The sequence below is a fragment of the Pithys albifrons genome, chromosome 7, assembly GCF_047495875.1.
Source record: "Pithys albifrons albifrons isolate INPA30051 chromosome 7, PitAlb_v1, whole genome shotgun sequence".
Taxonomy (NCBI): Eukaryota; Metazoa; Chordata; class Aves; order Passeriformes; family Thamnophilidae; genus Pithys; species Pithys albifrons.
The window spans coordinates 60,933,886-60,954,102 of record NC_092464.1 but is presented as its reverse complement, the minus strand read 5'-3'; the positions used below and the strand labels follow the sequence as shown (position 1 = coordinate 60,954,102).

The window sequence follows — 20,217 nt, the reverse complement described above, 5'->3', positions numbered from 1 at the left end:
CACCCCCACGCTCCCTCGGACACTTTCGCTTTCCCGTCTCACAACCTGCGCCACCGGGATCTGCCCAGATACCGATTGCGTCACAGGCGGATCGGGCTGCCATTGGCGATCGGGAAACAGCACAGCCAATCGCGCGGCCGGAGGCGGCTCTGTGAACGGGGCCTGGTCCGGGTCAGGGCCGGGCGGGGCCGCAGCGGAGCAGCGCGATGGCCCCAGCGCTGGGTGTGGGGGCGCTCCTGGGGCTGCTGGGGCTCCTGGGGGCTCCGGGGGGGGCGACGGAGGGTAAGTGGGACCCTCGGAGCGGGAAACTCCGGAACTGCCATGTCCGGGCACGGAGAACCTCCCTGAACTCCCATTCCTGGACATCGGGACCCCCCTGAACCCCCATTCCCGGGCAGGAGAATTCCCCTCCACCCCCATTCCCGGGCACTGGGACCCCCCTGCAGCCCCTCCCGCAGCACTGGGACCCCCCATAAACCCCATTATGTGCCACCGGGACCCCTGAACCCCCATTCCTGGGCACGGGAAACCTCCTGAAGGGCAATTCCTGGACATGGAAACCCCCTTGAACCTCTGTTCCCGGGAAGAGAACCCCCAAGACCACATTCCCGGGATGGAGGCCCCCCTGAAACCCCATTCCCGGCCACGGGAAACCCCTTGAGCCCCCATTCCGTGGGCACGGGAACCACGCTGCACCCCCTTATCCAGCACTGGGATGCCCTGGATCCCCATTCCTGGGCAACGGGACCCCCCTGAGCCCCCATTCCCGGGCACAGAGAAATCCCTGAACCCCCATTCCCTGGCACCAGGACCCTCTGCAACCTCCCATCCAGCACCATAACTCCCCTATACCCCGTTATTCTGTACCAGTACCCCCCTGCACCCCCTTTCCTGGCCATCCCACCTCTTCCAGACCCTCCTTTTCCTTGATCCTAAGACCCCCTGACCCGCACTCCTGCCTTTCCCAGCCCCTCCTTTCCTCTACACCAAGGACCTGCAGAACCCCCATTCCCAGCCATCCCAGGTCTCTCCTTCTCATGACGTCCCTCTTCTCAACTCTGGGGACCCCTGGACCCCTCCGCCCCCCCTTTCCTGGGCACAGGGACCCCCTGGACCTCCCATTCCACATCTCCCAGTCCCTGCACCCCCCATTCCTTTACCCTTGGATCCCCGTGGATCCTCCCTTGTTCAGCACCAGGACCCCCCTGAACCCCCCTTATCCTGCACCAGCATTGTCCTGTGCGCTCTTTTCCAGCCATTTTTCCTCTCCCAGTACCCCTTTTCTTTGACCCTGAGACCCCCTGAACCCCCATTCCTGCCTTTCCCAGCCTTCAGACCTCACTTTCCTCAACACTGGGGACCCCTGGACTGCCCTTTCCTGGGCACAGGGACCCCTGAACCTCCATCACACATCTCCCTGTGCCCTCACTGCCCTTTCCTTGACACTGGGACCCCCCTGAACCTCCATTCCTGGGCATGGGGACCCCCCTGCACCTCTTATTCAGCACCCAGACCCCCTAACCCCCTTTGTTTGGGACTGGGACACCCCTGTACTCCCATTCCTGGGCACGGGCACCCTCCTACACCCCCCTATATGGCAGCAAGACCACCCTGAGCTTCCATTCCCTTACACTGGGACCCCCTTGCACCCCTTTATCCTGCACCAACACTCCCTGCACCCTGTTTCTTGGCCATTCTGGGTCTCCCCACCCTGTGATTCCCTTTCCCTGACCCTGAGGGCCCCTGGATCCCCCTTTCCTGGACACAGGAACCTCTTGGACTCCCTATTCCACCTCTCCCAATCCCTGTACCCTCCTTTTCCTTGACTCTGGGACCCTCCTGAGCCCCCAGTCCTGTGCAGTGGGACCCCCTTGCACACCCTACCCAGGCACTGAGACTTCCTGCGCCAACTTCCCTGGGATCCCCAAAGCCCCTTCCTGGCCCTCCTAGTTCCCCCTTTCCTTTACCCATGACCCCCCAGGCCCCCAAATCTCTTTTTCCTCCCAGTTCTTCACTCCTTGTGGTACCTGGATGTGGCAGTGTCGGAGCCCAGCCCGGGGGTCCCTCAGTTCTTGTCCATGGGGTTCCTGGATGGGATCCCCTTTGTGCGCTACGACAGCGAGCAGGGCCGGGTGGAGCCGCAGACGCCGTGGATGGAGAAGGGAGCTGAGCCGGGATATTGGGATGAAGAGACCGAGATCAACGAGGGGAACCAGCACTGGGCTGCTGACAACCTGGAGATATTGCGGGGCCGGTACAACCAGAGTGGGGGTGAGTGGGGTCAGCTGGGAATGGGGGAGTTCTGTGGGGCTGGGATGGGATCTGTGGGGTTCAGGTGCATCTGTGGGGCTGGGATGGGATCTGTGGTGCTATGTGAGATCTGTGGGCTGGAGGGGGATCTTTGAGGCTGGGGATGATCTGTGGGTCTCGGGAGGTCTTTGGGTTTGGGCTTAGATCTGAAGGTTCGGGGGGTTTTGTGGGGGTGTGCTGGGATCTTGGGCTGGGCTGGGATCTGTGGGTCTGGGGGGCATCTGGGCTGCTGGAGATGGGGTTTGTAAGTCGGAGGAGGGGATCTGTGGGACTGGGCTGGGATCTGTGGAGCTGGGGGCGATATGAGAGGCTGGGCTGGGATCTGTGGGGGTGGGGGGGATATGAGGGGCTGGGGTCCATCAGTGGGTCTGGGGCACATCTGAAGGACTGAGGTGGATCTTTGAGGCTGGAGTGGATCTGTGGGACTGAGATGGGATCTGTGGGGCTGGGTTGCAATCCATGGTCCTATGGCAGATCTCTGGGCTGGAGGGGGTCTGTGGGGCAGCGGGGGGCAGGATCTGTGGGGCTCAGATGGGGTCTGTGGGACTGGGAGGGATCTGTGGGGATGGGATGGGATCTGTGGGGCTGAGATGGGATCTGTGGGGCTGGAATGGGGTCTCTGGGGCTGGGTTGCGATCCATGGGGCTACTCGAGATCTCTGGGCTTAAGAGGGAATCTTTAGGACTGGAGATCTGTGAGGCTGGTATGTGGATCTGTGGGACTGGGGTGCATCTCTGGGGCTGAGATGTGGATCTGTGGGACTGGGATGGGATCTGGGGGGCATTTCTAGGGCTGTGAGGGGATCTGTGGGGCTGGTATGGGATCTGTGGGGCTGGGATGGGATCTGTGAGACTGGGAGGGATCTGTGAGTCTGGGATAGGTTCTGTGGGACTGAGATGGGATCTGTGGGGCTGAGGTGCATCTATGGGGCTGGGATGTATCTGGGGGGCTTGAATGCCATCTGTGGAGCTATGGGAGATCTCTGGGCTGGAGGGGGAATCTTTGGGGCTGGGGGAGATCTGTAGAGTTGGGGTGCATCTCTGGGGCTGGGATGGAATCCGTGAGGCTTGGGGGAATCTGTGTGGCTGGGATGGGATCTGTGTGGCTGGGATGAGATCTATGGGTCTAGTAGGCATCTGTGGGTCTGGGATGGGATCTGTGGGACTTGAATGGGATTTGTGGGGCTGGGATGGGACCTGTGGGGCTGGGATATGGATCTGTTGGTCTGGGATGTGATCTGTTCAGTCTGGGATGAATCTGTGGGGCTGGCGGGGATCTGTGGGACTGAGATGGGATCTGTGCGGCTGGGGTGAGACCTGTGGGGCTGGGGTGAGATCTGTGGGTCTAGGGGGCACCTGTGGGGCTGGAATGAGACCTGTGGGGCTGGGATGAGATCTGTGGGGCTGGGGTGTTACCTGTGGGGCTGGGTGGGTATCCATGGGGATCCAAGGGACTGGGATAAGACTCCATCACACTCTGGGTGGGGCTCTGTGGGGCTGGGACACAATTTCAGGGGTCTTTGTGGCTCCATTTCCCCTCAGGTCTCCACACACTGCAGCGGGTTGTTGGCTGTGCCCTCCTGTCTGACGGGACCGTCCGTGGATCCTTCCGGCATGGCTACGACGGGCAGGATTTCATCTCCTTGGAGCTGGGATCCAAGAGCTTTGTGGCGGCCGACAGCGCTGCCCAGGTCACCAAGAGGAGATGGGAACACGAAGGGTTCGAGGCGGAGAGGATAACAAATTATCTGGGGCACATCTGTCCAAAAGGGCTCCGGAAATACGTCGGATACGGGCAGGAGGCGCTGGAGCGCAAAGGTGGGGATGGAATTCCCATTCAAATGTGGAATTTGGGAATGGAGGACTTGGGAATGTGGTAATTTGCATAGGAATTCAATGGATGGATCTCAGCCCCATCCCATTGCCATGGGAATTCCATGGGCAGATCGCATTGCCACCCCATCCTTGTGGGAATTCCATGGTTGGATGTCACCATTATCCCATTCCAGAGCCCCCTGATGTCCATGTCTCCGGCAAAGAGGAACACGGGATCCTGATGTTGTCCTGCCACGCGTACGGATTCTACCCCGGGATCCTTGGGATCAGCTGGATGAAAGGGGATGAAATCCGGGATCAGGAGACGGAGTGGGGCGGGGTCGTTCCCAACAGCGACGGCACCTTCCACAGCTGGGCCAGGATCGAGGCGCTGCCGGGGGAGTGGGAGCAGTACCGGTGCCGGGTGGAGCACGCCGGGATGCCGGAGCCCGGGATCTTCGCCTGGGGTGAGGCTGGGAATGTGGAATGTGGGAACTGGGCATGTGGGAACAGGGAATTTGGGAATGTGGAGAAGTGGATTGGGGGTTCCCTTCCCCCTCCTCACACTTCCTCCCTTCCCAGAGCCAGAATCCAACTGGAATTCCACCCCAGTGGTGATCGCCCTGTCCGTCATCGCTGCCATCATCATCATCAGCCTCATCGGATTCAGTGTCTGGAAGCTCCAATCCGGTAACTCACGGAATGGGGGTTGGGAAGGGGCACAGATCCACTTGACAGCATTCCAGGGATCCTGTGCCACAGGTGCTGATCCTGCTTTTTTTCCATAGGGAACAGGGAGAGGAATGGATACAACACAACACCTATGAGTGAGTACCAGCAGTGTGTCTGCTTCCAGATCCAGATCCTCTCCATGATGGATCCCAGGATGGATCCACGTGTGTGATCCAGGCCAGAATCTCATGGATCTTCTGTTTTCCATAGGAGCAGACGCTTGAACTGACGGCTCCCCTGCAGGTATGGAGTGGGATCCAGGTGGGATTCCAGAGGGGAATCAGAGCATAGTGGATGGAGCAGGATTGGGATGGGATTCCAGATGAGGGCAGGATTCCAGAGTGAGATCATAAAGAATTCTGGAGTGGGATCAGGGCTGGATTATGGAGCAGGATCAGGCTGGCTGGCTGGAGGGGGATAGAAGTGGGATTCCACAGTGGGATTGTGTGGGATGGCTGGAGCAGATGATGATGGATTCCAGAGGGGCTCCTGCTCTCCGTGGGCTCCACAGGCAGATCTATCCCATGGGATGGGGACAGGGACATGGTGACTCTGTCCCCCATTCTCGTCGCAGCAGGAATCTCCACCTGAGCAATCAAGCCTGTTGCCGCCCCTGATTCTGGTGGTCTGAAGGAGCAGCCCATAAGTTTCATTTTCACCTTAAAAGGACGTGTTTCCAGCCTCAACCTATGGAATCAAACCTTTGTACCTGGGGTGTGGTCACTTAAGGTTACATATACCTGTATTTTTGAATAAACTTTGGATCTTGCTTGTACGACATATTGGTGTGTGCGATCTCACTAGAGCCCGGTCTGCAACATTTGGCGGACCCCGACGTGTTTCAGAACATGGAAGCTACCTGCAGACCTGCCTAGAACCTTAAGGAGTGGCCCCCGAGAGGTGCTGTGCCCCAGTTTTTTGGGTGCTTTGTGGAGAAGCCTCTGAGAGCTTCTGTCTCCCATAAACTCAGGAGTTCTTTGTAGTGGCCCTGAGAGCTGCTGGAAGAACGTGGTCTGAAAGAACCACGACCTTCAAACCGGTGAGTTAAAGAAACATGGGAAATTCCAAGTTGACTAAAATGAACTTATTGCTTGATAAATTTGAAAAATTAGCTCATGTTACCAAAACAAACATTGAAAGACAAGCATTACAAAAAATTTTGGACTGGTGCCTTAGTCGGGGGCACTTAACAGGTGCCAATTCCACGTTTTCCATAGAATTATGGGAAAATATGGGGTAGATTTGTGGAATTTAGCCCAAACTGCTCCCGAAGAATTTTTGCCGCTTATTCCATCATATACAGCTATGAGAAAGATGCTCCTTCAAGTGGAGCGAGCCCAAGAAAACCTCGAGCTACCGGAGAGAAAGGAAAAAAGCCTGCCTGTGCAGGGCGGCTTTTCCCCTAAGCACCCTCCTGCACCACCGCGGGCAGTGCTGCCCGCGGAAACGCCACCACGGTACCCTTCTTCGCCCGTGCCACCTGTCGGACCCCCACCACGGTACCCACATGCGGCACCGCCCGCTCCCACTCCGGAAAACCCGATGGAATCACAGCAGCCATGGAATCAAAGCTTTTCCACGCCGTTCGTCGCCGCAAAAAGCACAGACATCCAACAGGACCAAGAAGTCGTCTTTGCACCGCCTTACAACTACCAAGAAACAGCCTATGCACAGCAAATGAGACCACCGGCTGTTGCTGTAGGAGCGGCCGGACCTCAGCAGCAACCCTGGAACCCCACGAGACACGCCACAGAAAACATCCAGCCATTCCAAACTATGAGTGACTTTTATTTATATCCTGAATCCGAGAAAACGCGATGGGGGGTGCCCTCAGCCAAGAGAGAGATGAGGGAAAGCAGCTTTCCCCCTGTCTGTCCACCTTCGACGATGACACCGGCGGCAGCAATGCCCTGCGGGTACCTCAGGGCTGGGGTTGCCCCGCCGCCGTGATCCCTGCCGCCCTGTGGGTATGCCGGAGTTGCTCCGTTGCGGCTGGAAACTGCCACGGGAGACATTTCAGCGGGACCAGAAACCGCGTGGCCAGGAAAACAAAGAGACCACGTGATTGAAAAGCCCACGAAAAGTCACCACGCGGCTGAGCCAAACAAAGAGGCTGCGCGGGCATTCAGCAACGAGGCGCAAGGACTGCCCAACCCCCCTCCCCACTGCCTGCCAATCAAGGCGCATGCGCCAGGCGCGGGTTCCTTGCAGCCCGCAGGGGCTGTGGTCGGCTCCTAATTTGCTCGCCCCTGGGGCGGATCAGTTTCCGTACCACCCCCACCAACTCCTGCGTGGATGGATATGCCCATCAACTGCGTCATGGAGAGGGGAGAGACTCCACCCTGGTGGAGTGGAGCCAGCGGAGCTCCCCCTGGGTGTTCCCTTCACTGTCCGCTATCCACAGCGCAAACGTCCCAGGAGCAAGTTCCCACGGCGCCGGGTGCACAAGACCCAAGCTCTGCAGCGCTGGCGGGGACCTCCTCCTTGATAGCCACGCGCTGCCCGCAGCTGCCAACACCGGCACCAGAACCCCCCGCGCCGGTAGGGACTTTCCCTGCGCCGGCAACCTGGTACCTGCAGCCTCCATCACCGACAGCCACACCCACCAGCTGTATCCCAGAATGGAGAGCAAAAGAAAAAGAAGCCTCTGTTTGGAACAGGGTGGGGGGAGCTGGGAATCGCGACGCTGCTAACTTAATTTCAAAGCTTTCTGATACCCAGGTACCAGATTCTGCAGATGGAGTCACAAAGCCACCTCGCGACCTCACATTTAATACCCAGCAAAGGTACAAAGAGTTAGTATCCATACCTGCAGAAGTAGGTATACCCTCACCTTCCCTACAACCCCTGGTTTCTGGGCCTGTGATTAACACTACACAAGGCTTAAAATGGAAGCCACTTGATTGGAAAATTGCACAAAAAATACACAGTGTAGTCTTTCAATACGGCTATGACAATGCCTTGGTAAAAAACCAAATCACAGCCTTCATAAAATACAACAACCTAATCCCAGCAGACACTAAGGCTTTAATGGAGTTTATTCTACCTCCTACTGCTTATATGATATTTCTACAGAAATGGAAAGAGCAGTTAACGGAGGAACAGGCAAAAAATATACACTTAAAAACTGGACATCCCTTAAGATTAGCATCTTTAGACCAGCTAATGGGATCAGGAGCTTATGAAGACCCACAAACACAAGCTGCATTACATTTTCATATTTTGCAACAATCACAGAATGCTGCTTTGACCACATTCTCTAATCTGCCTAAGAAGGGAAAACCTTCTCTACCTTATATGCAAATAATGCAGAAACCTGGACAGACATTCATGGAATTTGTAGATAAAGCAACAGAAGCTTCGGATGCTGCTCCAAATATTACCCCTGACATTAAACCAGCCTTATTGAAAGATCTGGTAATTAATAATGCCAATCCTCAATGCAAACAGCTCATAGCCTCTCTACGAGTCACAGCTACTTTGGTACAGTTAATTGAAGCCTGTGCCAGATTGCCCTGGGTAGAAGAGGAGGAAAAAGCAAAGCTACATGCTTCTGCTCTAGCCACAGCTCTTAGCAAACAATCCACCCAAAAAAGGGGGAAAAGACCCTGGAGTTTAACAACAAAATCTTGTCCAGCACAACCAAAATAAAACAATCAAACCTGGCCTCGAACAACTTCTGGGGATGGGGCAGCCAGAACTTCTCTGAGCAACCTGTGCCAGGGCCCCACCACTTTGCCAGTAAAGATTTTCATTTTAATATCCCATTTTAACCTTCCCTCTATCAGTGTGAAGTCATTGTCCCTTGCCCTGTCACTCCAGACCCTTGTAAACAGTCTCTCTCCATCTTTCTTGTTGGCCCCTTCAGGTCCTGGAAGGCCACAATTAGGTCACCCCAAGACAAGCTCAGCTCTCTCAGCCTTCCCTCATGGCAGAGCTGCTCCATCCCTCTGATCATCTTGATAGTCTCCTCTGGACTCGCTCCAACAGCTCCATGTCCTTGCTGTGCTGGGACCCCAGAGCTGGAGGCAGCTCTGCAGGTGGGGCAACATCCAACCAGGTGTGTTCCAGCAAGGACAGTGTGGAACCTTCTGGAACCAAAGGGACATTGTGACACCACAGAACCTCCTGGTACCAAAGGGACACCATGACATGACACAACCTTTGCAAGCAAGAAGGAACCGTGCACACTGAAGAATGTCCTGGAATCAAGGAGCTCGTGAAGCACGTTAGAGCCTGGTGGGACCAAAGGCATCTTTGGACACTCATCACAGTCCAGCCCCTCCCAATGACCATTCCCAGCACTGGTTTGTCACCCACCTCTGAGAGGTGGTTTGTTCCTTCACAGAGGGAATTCAAGTGACTGGGCCAGAAGTCCAAGAGATCCCAATTCCTTCTCCCCTCGGGCACAGCATCGTCTGTGCCACCAAGGGCTGTGAGCAGACCTGCTGTGCTGAGGCTCTGGGACCTCGTGGCCTCCTGGCACAGCCTCCTGGCTGGGCACTGTCACCCCTTGTCCTGCCCTCAGCATCACCCCCCATGCCAGTGCCCCTGGCAGAGCCCTGAGCAAGGTGTGAGGGACAGGATGTGCCTTCCCCGGGCTGGGGGTCAGGGCTGGGCCTTTCTGCTGCCTCCAGACAAGCCAGGCTTTGCTCAGCACCGGAGCTGCTGCCCAGAGCCTTTGCCTCCCTGCAGTCGTGGCCTCCAAGGCTCTGCTGGGGCGAGTCCCTGGGGAGGCTTTGTCAGGATTGGCCCTTGGGAGGCTCCTTAAAGCTTCAGGAGCTGCAGGTTTTTCAAGGTGCTTTGGGTTTTGGATTTGACTTGGAATTGGTGAGAAGTTCGTAGAATCATGACCTCCAATTTTCTCCTGAGGGTCACAGAACTGAGAGGGAGCAGGGCCAGGACAGCTGAGCCCAAAAGGCCCAAGGGATGTTCCCTTTGATGCAGGGCCATGCTCAGGGTGTTAATGGGGGGTTGGTCAGGAAGGGCTGATCTGTGTCTGGGCTGGGCTGGGCATTGGGCACTGAATGGTGAGCAATGGAGCAATGGTGTTGTGCACCTCATGTGCTTCTTGTGGGGTTTATTGTTATAGTTCCAGCTTTTATTACTGCTCTTGTTGTCATGGGTAGCAGCAGTGTGTTCACTGAGGGTAACACAGAACACTCACCAGATCATTTTCCCTGTTTCCTGCTGTAGCCCCTGCAGTTACAGGGCTCTGTTTGCTGGTTCACACTCAGATTTAGAGCCCCTGGAGAACAAGCAAACAAGGAGCCTCTATAGAGTCTATTCCTTGGCATGTTCTTGAGAGTGACTTTGCAAAAAGCCCTAAGACTGCATGTCCTGAGCTAAGGAGAAGCCCTTTCCTGATGGAGCTGCTGTTGTGGAGCCCAGCTGTGTCCCAGCAGTGCCCATGGCCTGTCCCTGCCTGTGAGCCCAGGATGGACATGCAGCAGGTCTGTGTCCCAACTGGCAGAGGACCAAGGCCTTAGTCCAGCCCAGGGGCTCTGCAGGAGAGTGTGTAAGTGGAAAGAGAGCAGGTCAGCAAAGGCCCAGTGCTGGTGCTCCCTGGCAGTGCTGCTGTGCTGGGACTCTTTGCCCTTCTCTGCACACATGGAACTGGCCAGTAGATCCCTGAAAGGCTCAAATAAAAACGCCTAACCAGCCAGGCAGGGCTATTGCAGGAGAGTTTGTTTAAAAATAGAGATAGCACAATTACTCAAGTACAGATTTAAAAGAGTAAAATTAATAAAAATAGAAAATTTATTAAATAAGAGGAGGAATAAAATAATTTAATTGAGCTCAACATTATGAGAGAAAGAAGACACTGAGCACCAAGGAAAACCTGGGAAGGCAAACTGAGCCTGTCATGAGTTTTATTGTGAACACTGTACAGAAGAAAACTGGCAGGTTCTTGCTGCTGAAAAGCATCCAGTCATCATTTTCCTCAGGGCATCCTTGAGCTCCTGGTTCCTCAGGCTGTAGATGAGGGGGTTCAGTACTGGAGGCACCACTGAGTACAGAACTGACAGGGCCAGACTCAGGGATGGGGAGGAGATGGAGGGAGGCTTCAGGTAGGAAAACATACCCGTGCTGACAAACAGGGAGACCACGGCCAGGTGAGGGAGGCACGTGGAAAAGGCTTTGTGCCGTCCCTGCTCAGAGGGGATCCTCAGCACAGCCCTGAAGATCTGCACATAGGAGAAAACTATGAAAATGAAACAACCAAAAACTAAACAGGCAGTAAACACAAGAAGCCCAATTTCCCTGAGGTAGGAGTTTGAGCAGGAGAGCTTGAGGATCTGTGGGATTTCACAGAAGAACTGCCTCAGGGCATTGCCCTTGCACAGGGGCAGGGAAAATGTGTTGGCTGTGTGCAGCAGAGTATAGAGAAAGCCACTGGCCCAGGCAGCTGCTGCCATGTGGGCACAAGCTCTGCTGCCCAGGAGGGTCCCGTAGTGCAGGGGTTTGCAGATGGCAACGTAGCGGTCGTAGCACATGATGGTGAGGAGGGAAAACTCTGTCACGATGAAGAACATAAAGAAAAAGAGCTGTGCAGCACATCCCATGTAGGAGATGGTTGTGGTGTCCCAGAGGGAGTTGTGAATGGCTTTGGGGACAGTGGTGCAGATGCAGCCCAGGTCTGTGAGGGACAGGTTGAGCAGGAAGAAGTGCATGGGGTTGTGCAGATGGTGGTCGCAGGCTACGGCGCTGATGATGAGGCCGTTGCCCAGGAGGGCAGCCAGGGAGATGCCCAGGAAGAGCCACAAGTGCAGGAGCTGCAGCTGCCGCGTGTCTGCCAATGGTAGGAGGAGGAACTGGCTGATGGAGCTGCTGTTGGGCATTTGCTGCTTCTGGAGGTGGGCCACTGTCCATGGAGGAAATAACAGTGACAAATCAGATGAGATATTTCTGAGAATAATCACAGCCATGTCCCAATACCCCTTTCCCTTCTGCTCACACTCCTCACTTTTCCTTTTTCAGGAAACTTTGCTTCATATCCATAGCTGGAGCCCTGCTTGGTGCTCACTACATTTCCCATGAGGAGCAGCCCCTCTGCCCACTGGCTGTGAGGGTCAGCCCTGCTCTGCTCCAGGGGGGTCATGGCCATGGTGGAGGCAGGGCCCATCCTGGTGTTCAGCTGTGTCAGATGAAACTGCTCCTAAAGCCAAAGTTCCCATGGGCATCTGCACTCCCAATTTTGAGAAGATTTCAGGATTCCAGAAGACAGTTTCAGAGGTTTGAGTGTTTTGTTTGTGACTCCCCTCATCTTCCCTGTGGAGTGTTCCTGGATGTCAAAATCCCTCAGCATCTGTGCTGCCCTGAGGAAGAGCAGAGCAGGGCTTCCAAACAGGACGATTGTCTGTGGCTTAGTGCAGAGTGAGGGGAGTTGCTCTGTCACTCTGCCTTCTTCCAGCTGCCCTGGACTTGGACCTTCCTCAGACAGAGAGTGATCACACTCCCATTTTTGTCTGAAGTGCCACCAGACACTGTTGAGAGCAGAGAGATCCATCACAGACCACTCAATGTCTCAGCCTGGCTCAAGGTCTCAAGGACACACATGGCTCATCTCACCAACTCAACAGCATTTCCTGGGATGGGCACAGCATCTCTGCCCCTCTGCACTGGGGATTTCAGATAACACAATTCTGCTATGAAGATGATTTGCATTCTTGAGGGCAGCTCCCAGCTTGTAAGGACATCTCAGAGAAGAGCCAAGTGTCCTGACAATGGGGTTTGATTCTGGGAAACACACCTCATTCTCCAGGCACACAGAATTCACTACTGACAGCCCCACAGGTGAGAGGAAAATTGAAATGTCTCATTCCCAGGGACCCACATGCCTGAGGGGGATGACAGGATCAGTGTTTGACTCTGTAGCTTGAACTCCCATTCCCAGTGAGTCAGACAGAGAGAAGGAGGAAACAACCCCAGCAACATGAGCAAGTTGAGGAAAAAGGAAATGCATACTGAGGGTCCAGCTGGGAGAAGCCAGGGCAGAACCAGGTGGGGACTCAGGGCAGTGTCACCCTGAGCCAGCTGTGCCACCTCCCAGACACCAACAATGCCAGGTAGTTCTCAGCCCCTGTGCAGCTCCTCAGAGTTCCCTCTGCATGACAAACCACCAGGTATGTGGCTTGAGAGCCTGATAGAAATCCCTCCTTTCACCTTGTCCTTGAAGTATCACCTGGAAAATATCTCAGAGTGCTCTGGTTCTGAAAGCAGTCCTCACCTATGAAACTCTCACTTGATAGCTAAATAAACCTGCCCTGCCCTTCCCTGCCCTGCCCTGCCAGGGTATGCTCTTTCCACCCACAGCCTCTCCCCCAGCACTGAGGGAGCTCCCCAGACCAGCTGAGAGCTGTCCCTGGCAGGTGGCAGAGCTCCTCCCCTGGCAGAGCATCCTGGGGTGCAGGACCCTGCTCTGCAGGACAGTTTGGGGCAGCCTGGTTGGCAGAGCCAGGGTTCAAACCCTACAGCCATGTCTGTGAAGAGGGAACCCTGCTGGGATGTCCCTGGGATGGTGCAGCAGAGAGTCCCTGCTTTGCAGCCCGTCCTCCTCTTCAGCACCAGAGAAACTGTGATATCCCACATTAGAGACCCCCCAGGCTGTGGGATGTGCCAGCGTTGGGAGATCTTCCCACAAACTGCACATACATTGCCCTTCATGCAGACTTACCTTGTGAAAGCCTGGAAAGATTCCTCTTCTCTGGATCTTCCTCTCAGCTTTCCTCACATCCCAGACTGTGTGTAACCTCTCTCTGCCCTGCTTTTCTGCCCTCGGTGTGTGCAGGCAGTGCCCTGAGCCCTGCTGGGCTGTGCACAGGAGCTGCTCCTGGGCAGAGCTGTCTCTCTGCAGCGCTGCCCGCTTGCCAGGAGCTCCCTGTGTGCCAGGAGCCCGGCCCAGCTCAGCAGCACAGCAACAGCCCAGGGCATTTAATGGACCTCTGGGGGGTTTGGTGCTGAGTCCCTGAACATCAGACCCTGAGGAAAGTTGCAGGAACCTCTTGAGAAACCCAAGTCAGAATCAAACTTTAAACTTTCTTTTGTTGTTAATGGGTCCCTCTGAGGGACATAACTGAGAAAGTGTCCCCAGATTCCAGTTAGAAAAGAAAGAGACAATGATGACAATTATGGACTAGGAAAGAAAGGTCACTCTGATGCTGAGAAAGTAAGAAGCATTTCATTAGCCCAAAGGTCACAGACGTGACCCCCAGCCTCTGGGAAGAGAGATCCTCTCCCTCCCTCATTCCTCAGGGCTCTTCATGGGGCACTGGGATGTGGGATGTGCAATGCCAAGGGCAGGAGGATGGGGTGGCACCTCCCAGGCTGCTGAGCAGGGACAAGGAGGCAATGAGGCCCCAGGGCTGCAAGGCTCACTTGTCTCCTCATGCCATCAGGGGCACACACAGCAGCCATGGCCAAAGGCCTGCACAACTTGGCTCTCTTGGGGCCTTTCAGCTTCTGCACATCCCTGTCTCCTCTTCAGCCCAGGCTGTCCTACAGTGTCCATGCCCTGCCCCTTTCCCTGCAGGCTGTCGGCATCCCCCGGCTGCCCCACCTCGCTGGCCCCTTCCTGCACTGACATCTCTCCCTCCTCCCTGGCTCTGCCTTGGAACACAAAGCCTTGGACTGATCCAGACTCCTTCAGGGTGATGTGTTGCACCACAGCACTGCCCTTGGGCAGAAATTCCTTTCTCCTTGTGTGCAGTCTGGACCGCCCCACTTTCTGGGACAGGGGATCTCTGTGCCCTGGGTTTGCAGGGAGATCCAAGTGCCTGCCACTGGAGTTGGAGCCAGTGATCATCAGATCTTGCGTTCTTTGGGGGCCCAGACACTGGTGAGACTGGTGGGTGTATGCGTGGGTGGATGTAACCACCTGTGACCATCAAACCAGAGTAACCAGTGACTGGCAGAGGCCTGGGAGCCCCTATCTGAGATCATCTCCTGAAGGATCCACATTGTCTGGTTGTCCCTGGAGCTCTACATCTTCTCCTGACATGGCAGAGCACACAAACAGCCCATCCTTGTGTCCCTTTCTCCACTCACTGTTCTTTGGTTTGGCCCAGAACCCACCCGAGGTCCTTTCCAGGATGAGTCCCTGTGCATTTCCCTCCCCCATGGGCCTTCCCTTCCTGATGCAGCATCTGTGGGGCAGCAGAGCTGGGTCAGTGCAGGGCCAGGACTGGCTGTGACAGGGGTCATGAAGCCACTGCCAAGAGGTGACAGCAAGGAGAGTCTGCAAAATAAAAAATTAAATATGGTGACTTGGTTTTTTGAGGGAGGGAAGGTTTGGCTGGAGCTGGCATGTGAAGAGGATGAATGACAAGTGATGTTGAGGGAAACAGGGAATGCTCAGCCTGGAGATGAGGAAAAGCCTTTTTCCCCAGTTTCAGGGCCAGTGCAGAGCAGGGTGGCCACAAGCCCAGGCTGCCTTCCTGCCTGCCAGGGTTGGTGGGGCTGTGTGACAGAGCTGCCCCCAGAATCAGAACCTGGGGGGCTCTCCCACCTGCCCCACTCCTTCACCTTCCCCAGATGGAATTTCTGTTGTGTGGGTTCCCTGAGGTGCTGGATGACCTCACAATGTTCCCTGGCCAGAATGTCTCCTGAGGGCCACCCAGGCTGCTGCAGTGGAAGTGACCTCACAACCACCACGTTCCAGCCATATCTCCTTGGCCCGAGTCTCCTCTTTCCTCTGCCACCCTCATGTCTCTGCTTCGATTGTAGGAAATGATATAACTTTTCTAATACCATAATGGTTTTGATTAGCCTTTTAATGAACTGCTTGAATTAAAGACAAGTTGTGTGTTGGGCCTTAAATCTCTTTCAGCCAGCACTCAGCAGAATTTAACCTACCACTGTGAGAACACAGCTTGGGAAAAGTACTAATTCTCTAAGTTTTGTTAAGTGAACCTTGATGTGCTTCAATGAACAAAGCCTGGGATAGAAGGATGTACTGTTGATGTTGGACATCTGGAATGCAGAATTTATGGACCACAAGGACATTTGCAGAAACCAGTAGATAAAGAAGATGGCTAACAAGGACTTAGTAGATGTGATGGAAAGTCCCAACCAGGAGAAAAAGACTAGAAATATGGACTAATTAGCACAGAGAGGGAGAAGTCCATAACTAATAGAAGATAAAAATTAATTCAATACAATTATGTCATTTACAACCAATGAACATTGCTTGCTTTGTTTGCTAAAAACTGATAAATAGGTGAATAATTGATGCGTTGGTGTCTGTGTGAAAGGCAGGATTTCTGTTGGACAGACACATCCAGCAACTGGAATAAAGTGATGCCTTGCTTTCTAACACCAAACATGCAGTGTTAGGGGGTTTTATTACCCCAATCATTTCAGAGGGGTTTGGCAACAGCATGAGCAGGTTTTGATTAATATCTTGTCTCCAAGTTGCTGGAGCAAATTCCTTCCCCATGAGGCTCCTGTAGCAGAAGTGGCTTTGCAGAGCCCAGCAAGAAAGAACACCCTTAAGCAGCAGCTCTGCAGTGCTGCCCACCAGGCTGGGCTGGCAAGGGAGGGCTCCTGGCCATGGACTGGCAGGACCTGCTGCTGCCAAGATGCATTTGGGGTTTCAGGCTTTCCCTGGCAGAGGTGCCACCAAGTCACTCTGCAGTTGGAAACTCCAGTAATTACTGTCATGAGGATGGAAATTCAGCAGAGAACTAAAGCCAGTCACCCTGTGACCCCACAAACAGAGGTCCTGAGGGAGGCCCCTGGAGCTCCCCAGCACCTCCCTCTCAGTGGGCACCTCTGGGAGCCTCTCGGAGCTCGAGAACCCTCAAGTTTGCAACACTCCAAAGAGCGTCGCTGATGCCCAGGACAATTCTGATCCCCCCTCAACAAACACACCCCTCCAGGTGCCCCCCTTGTCTCTTGGGAAACACAAAGGGATGGGATGGGAGTGTTTCACTGACAACCAGGAGAATTGTGGATGGGCACCTTTACACACACAGATATTGATGTGTCCAAACATCTCTGCCTCTGTGTGTGTGTGAATTGAGTGTGGTGTGAATGTTGTTGTTGTGAATCTATAACTGAGTCACTGTTAGCATTGCTAATCAATGCTATTGAATTACTTGATAACTCTTCAGTTGGTCAGTGATTAAGTACTACTAATTTCTTTTGCTCCCTTTTGTATCCAAATCCTTTGTACCCTGATCCTCTTCCATCCCATGTCTCTGTGTAAATCATTCCTTTTCACTAAAAAAAATATGTTTTTGTGAAGTCCACTTTGAAATTTCCTCCTTAGCAAAACTACAAAACAACTCCAATGAGTACAAGTCTTTAAGACTTGAAAACAATTAAAGAAATAGAAATAAACTGTTTTTCTGTGTTTTAATTAGCCCCACTGTGTATTTGGAGATGAGTCCATGATCCTCAAGTAGTAAGACAAAATTTGAAAAACTGCTCAAGAAGTCAGAAGCCAAACTCCAAGTCCCTTGAAGCACCAATGGGCCCCACTGAGGGCAGGCACTGACAAAGCCTCACCAGGGACTCCTTAGAGCAGATCCCTGGAGGCCCTGATTGCAGGGAGACAAAGGCTCTGTGCAGGCACCTGCAATGCTGAGAAAACCCTGGGCTGGTTGGAGGAAGCACAAAGGCCAAGGCCTGAGCCCCAGGCCCTGGGACAGCAGGTCCTGTCCCTCACAGGTGGCTCAGGGCTGTTTGTGGGGCAGTGGGATGGGAGGGGGAGGAACAACAAATGTCCAAATCTGTCACACCCTAAAGTAAACAAACTTTCGTGGAGAGAAAGGACTTCACCAACAAGCTTATGAAGTTTATAGTGAAGCCCTTTTATTTCACACAGCACACGGTTTATACAGGGTTAGAGATACATCTTATTGGCTAAAAGGGTCTCACCCCAACACCCTAGAACTTCTGATTGGTTAAAAGCCCATCTCTCACAAGCCCAGTGTTTGCATTATCTCATCCCGATGTTTTGAGGTCCATGTCCGGAGATCAGGAAGGCAGTTGAGACGTTCTCATGAAAACACTTGCAAGGAGTGACCGTCGCCTACCGGACAAACAGCAGGTGTGTGTCCTTGCAGGCTGAAGTATCAGCGTGATTCTCATGGAGATAAAGCAGTTTGGATTGCTCAGAAATTCACTTTTTGCAAGCAATCTCACAACACTTTCTCTGGCCATGCTCGACCCCCAAGACAAAGTTAAAAATTAACAGGTTCAGCAAAGCAAAACTGACCCCATGAGAACAGTTTGTAGAATATTTATAAGAACATAAACAGAGAAAGAGGACAAGAATCCACTGGCACAGAATGTGGATGCTGCTGGTTGGTCACTGGGAGATGCAAAGAGTTTCCATATTAATTAAAACTATGTATAAACCCTGACATCAACAAATTCCAATTATTACCAGCCCTTATCCAGCAGTTCCTCCACAGGTAAATATTCTCCAGGTAAGAACCATCTACCTGTGCCTGCAAAGTAGGAACCAAATGGATAATTTTTCCCACCTAAACACTTGATTTTAAATAAGGTTTAATTGATGCAGTGATTTTTACTGTTCTCAGCCCCCAAATTCCTGCTGCCCCAGGCTGCACTTTAGGGCATTTTGGGGTGAAAAACAGGTGAGGGAGGAAGAGGAGGAGAAAACAGATCTAGTGGGGAACAGCAGAGAAACTGATCATGGAAAATACTCCCAAAGACTCTGAGTCTGGAGCAAATACAGGATTTTTGTGCCCCAAAGAGCATTTCAAAACTATTACAGCCCAATATAGTTGTGGCCTTTTGTTTTGCTGCCCAGGGAAGGGAAATGAGTCCACGAGTGCATGTGGGAATTATTCAAAGGGTCTTTTCTCCAGTGACCAAAAGAGAGGGAATCCAAACAGTCGACAGGAATGTCCACTTTTTATCAGAAAATAAAAGAGTAATTCAGCCCTTACCTGAGGTGTCCCTGCAAGGAGACACCTGGGGGGTCACTGGGACCCCAAGGTGGGACCCACAGGCTAGGCTGGGCTGGAGGGGGAGGCCCAGGGGAGATGGAGCAGGACGTGGAGGAGAAATCTGCCTATTATTTCTCCTCTAGTCCCACATCCTCCTTCCCCCTCACAAATTCTCTCTGGATATGGCACAGCAATCATGGGAAGAGAAAACTAAACTCAAATCCCAATTTTCTTCATCCCGGTCCAGCCCAGTTCCCACAGCCCCGATCTGGCCCACACCCCCATCCCGGTTTATCCCACACCCCATCCCGGTCCATCCCGGATCGCGTCTGTGTTTCAGTCCCAGCACGGCTTGGGTTGGGAGGGACCATAAAGCCCACCCCGCCCCACCCGTGCCCCGCCGGGGACACCTCCCACCAGCCCAGGGGGCTCCAAGCCCGGTCCCACCGGCCGGGGGCACTCCCGGGGACGGGGCGGCCAAACCTGTCGGGCCGAGCGGAACCGGGACGGGCCAGCGCTGCTGCGGCCCCGGCTCCGAGCGAGAGGGAAGGAGGAGCCCTCGGGCAGCCGCTCCCTCCGTGGGCCTGGGGAGGGGACACGGCGGGGCACGGGGGGCGAGCCCTTCGGGTCCCACCTGCGCCGGGGCCGCGGCCGGGCCGAGCCGAGCCGAGCCGAGCGCCCGCCCCCCGCCCGCACTTTGTACAGAACCCGCCTCCCTCTCCGAAACCCCCGCGGTTTGCGGGAAACAGCCCTGGCGATGTGTCCGGAGCCGCTGCTGGAGCATTCCCACCCTGGCGATGTGCCCAGAGCCGCCCCTGGAGCATTCCCACCCTGGCGATGTGCCCGGAGCCGCTGCTGGAGCATTCCCACCCTGGCGATGTGCCCAGAGCCGCCCCTGGAGCATTCCCAGCCCTGGCGATGTTCCCGGAGCCGCCCCTTGAGCATTCCCACCCTGGCGATGTGCCCGGGCTCCGGGAGCGCAGGGAATCGCTGCTATTCCGACCCGGTTGGAGCTCCGTGTGCCCCTGAGCTGGAGCGACTGTGCCCTGCGGAGGAGCCCGGGATGGGGCAGAGACCCCCCCGCAGCCCGGGAGGAGCCCAGGCCGAAGCAGGGGATGCCCCAAGGAGGCCGAGCCCCCGCGGGAGCCCCTGCAGAGCCCCAGGAGCAAAGCCCTGGTGTCCAGGGCTGCCCCCCGGCCCAGCGGGGCGGGTTTAACCCCAAACTCTGCAGCCAAGCCTGTCCCGGGGCAGCGGCCGCTCCGTGACAGCGACCCGGCCCGGAGCGGTGCCGGCAGGGACTGAGGGCAGGGGGGCACAGGGACCCTCCGGCGCCCCTCGCTGCCCACGGGGGGAACGAACGTTCCGGGCGGTGACATCCAGGGCAGGAACCAGCCATGCCATGGCCCTCGCGTATTCCCTCTCTCTGGCCATTCTGAGTT

At 54.8% G+C, this 20,217-nt stretch overlaps 3 protein-coding genes across 6 annotated transcripts in view; 2 read left to right on the top strand and 1 right to left on the bottom strand.

Moving 5' to 3' along the window:
* Positions 1-20,217, top strand: part of LOC139673847 (class I histocompatibility antigen, F10 alpha chain-like) — a 283,320-nt gene that overhangs the window by 256,037 nt on the left and 7,066 nt on the right. The gene's annotated exons all lie outside the window — the stretch shown is intronic.
* On the top strand, positions 185-5,636 carry LOC139673842 (class I histocompatibility antigen, F10 alpha chain-like). 4 transcript variants are annotated; one of them, XM_071559709.1, is made up of 8 exons: positions 185-282; positions 2,008-2,271; positions 3,852-4,127; positions 4,319-4,591; positions 4,707-4,814; positions 4,913-4,951; positions 5,067-5,099; positions 5,434-5,636. In XM_071559709.1, exons 1-7 carry the CDS (start codon positions 207-209, stop codon positions 5,078-5,080), a joined length of 1,050 nt encoding a protein of 349 aa, XP_071415810.1. In that variant the 5' UTR covers positions 185-206; the 3' UTR covers positions 5,081-5,099; positions 5,434-5,636. The 4 variants fall into 4 exon arrangements, with proteins under 4 accessions (XP_071415810.1, XP_071415812.1, XP_071415808.1 ...); XM_071559711.1 differs by having other exon boundaries at positions 5,431-5,636; XM_071559707.1 differs by lacking the exon at positions 4,913-4,951 and having other exon boundaries at positions 4,981-5,099.
* Positions 10,730-19,723, bottom strand: LOC139674323 (olfactory receptor 14C36-like). Its single transcript, XM_071560525.1, has 2 exons — positions 19,159-19,723; positions 10,730-11,721 (listed from the first exon to the last, which is right to left on the bottom strand). Exons 1-2 carry the CDS (start codon positions 19,721-19,723, stop codon positions 10,730-10,732), a joined length of 1,557 nt encoding a protein of 518 aa, XP_071416626.1.

Excerpts from the sequence above, each read along its gene's own strand:
- LOC139673842 (XM_071559707.1), top strand. The coding sequence starts at position 207 with ATGGCCCCAGCGCTGGGTGTGGGGGCGCTCCTGGGGCTGCTGGGGCTC. Across the intron at positions 4,128-4,318 it reads GGAGGCGCTGGAGCGCAAAG|AGCCCCCTGATGTCCATGTC; the intron begins GTGGGGATGGAA and ends ATCCCATTCCAG. Across the intron at positions 4,815-4,980 it reads TGTCTGGAAGCTCCAATCCG|ATCCAGATCCTCTCCATGAT; the intron begins GTAACTCACGGA and ends GTCTGCTTCCAG.
- LOC139674323 (XM_071560525.1), bottom strand. The coding sequence starts at position 19,723 with ATGCTCAAGGGGCGGCTCCGGGAACATCGCCAGGGCTGGGAATGCTCC. Across the intron at positions 11,722-19,158 it reads CGGGGCACGGGTGGGGCGGG|TGGCCCACCTCCAGAAGCAG; the intron begins GTGGGCTTTATG and ends CTCCATGGACAG.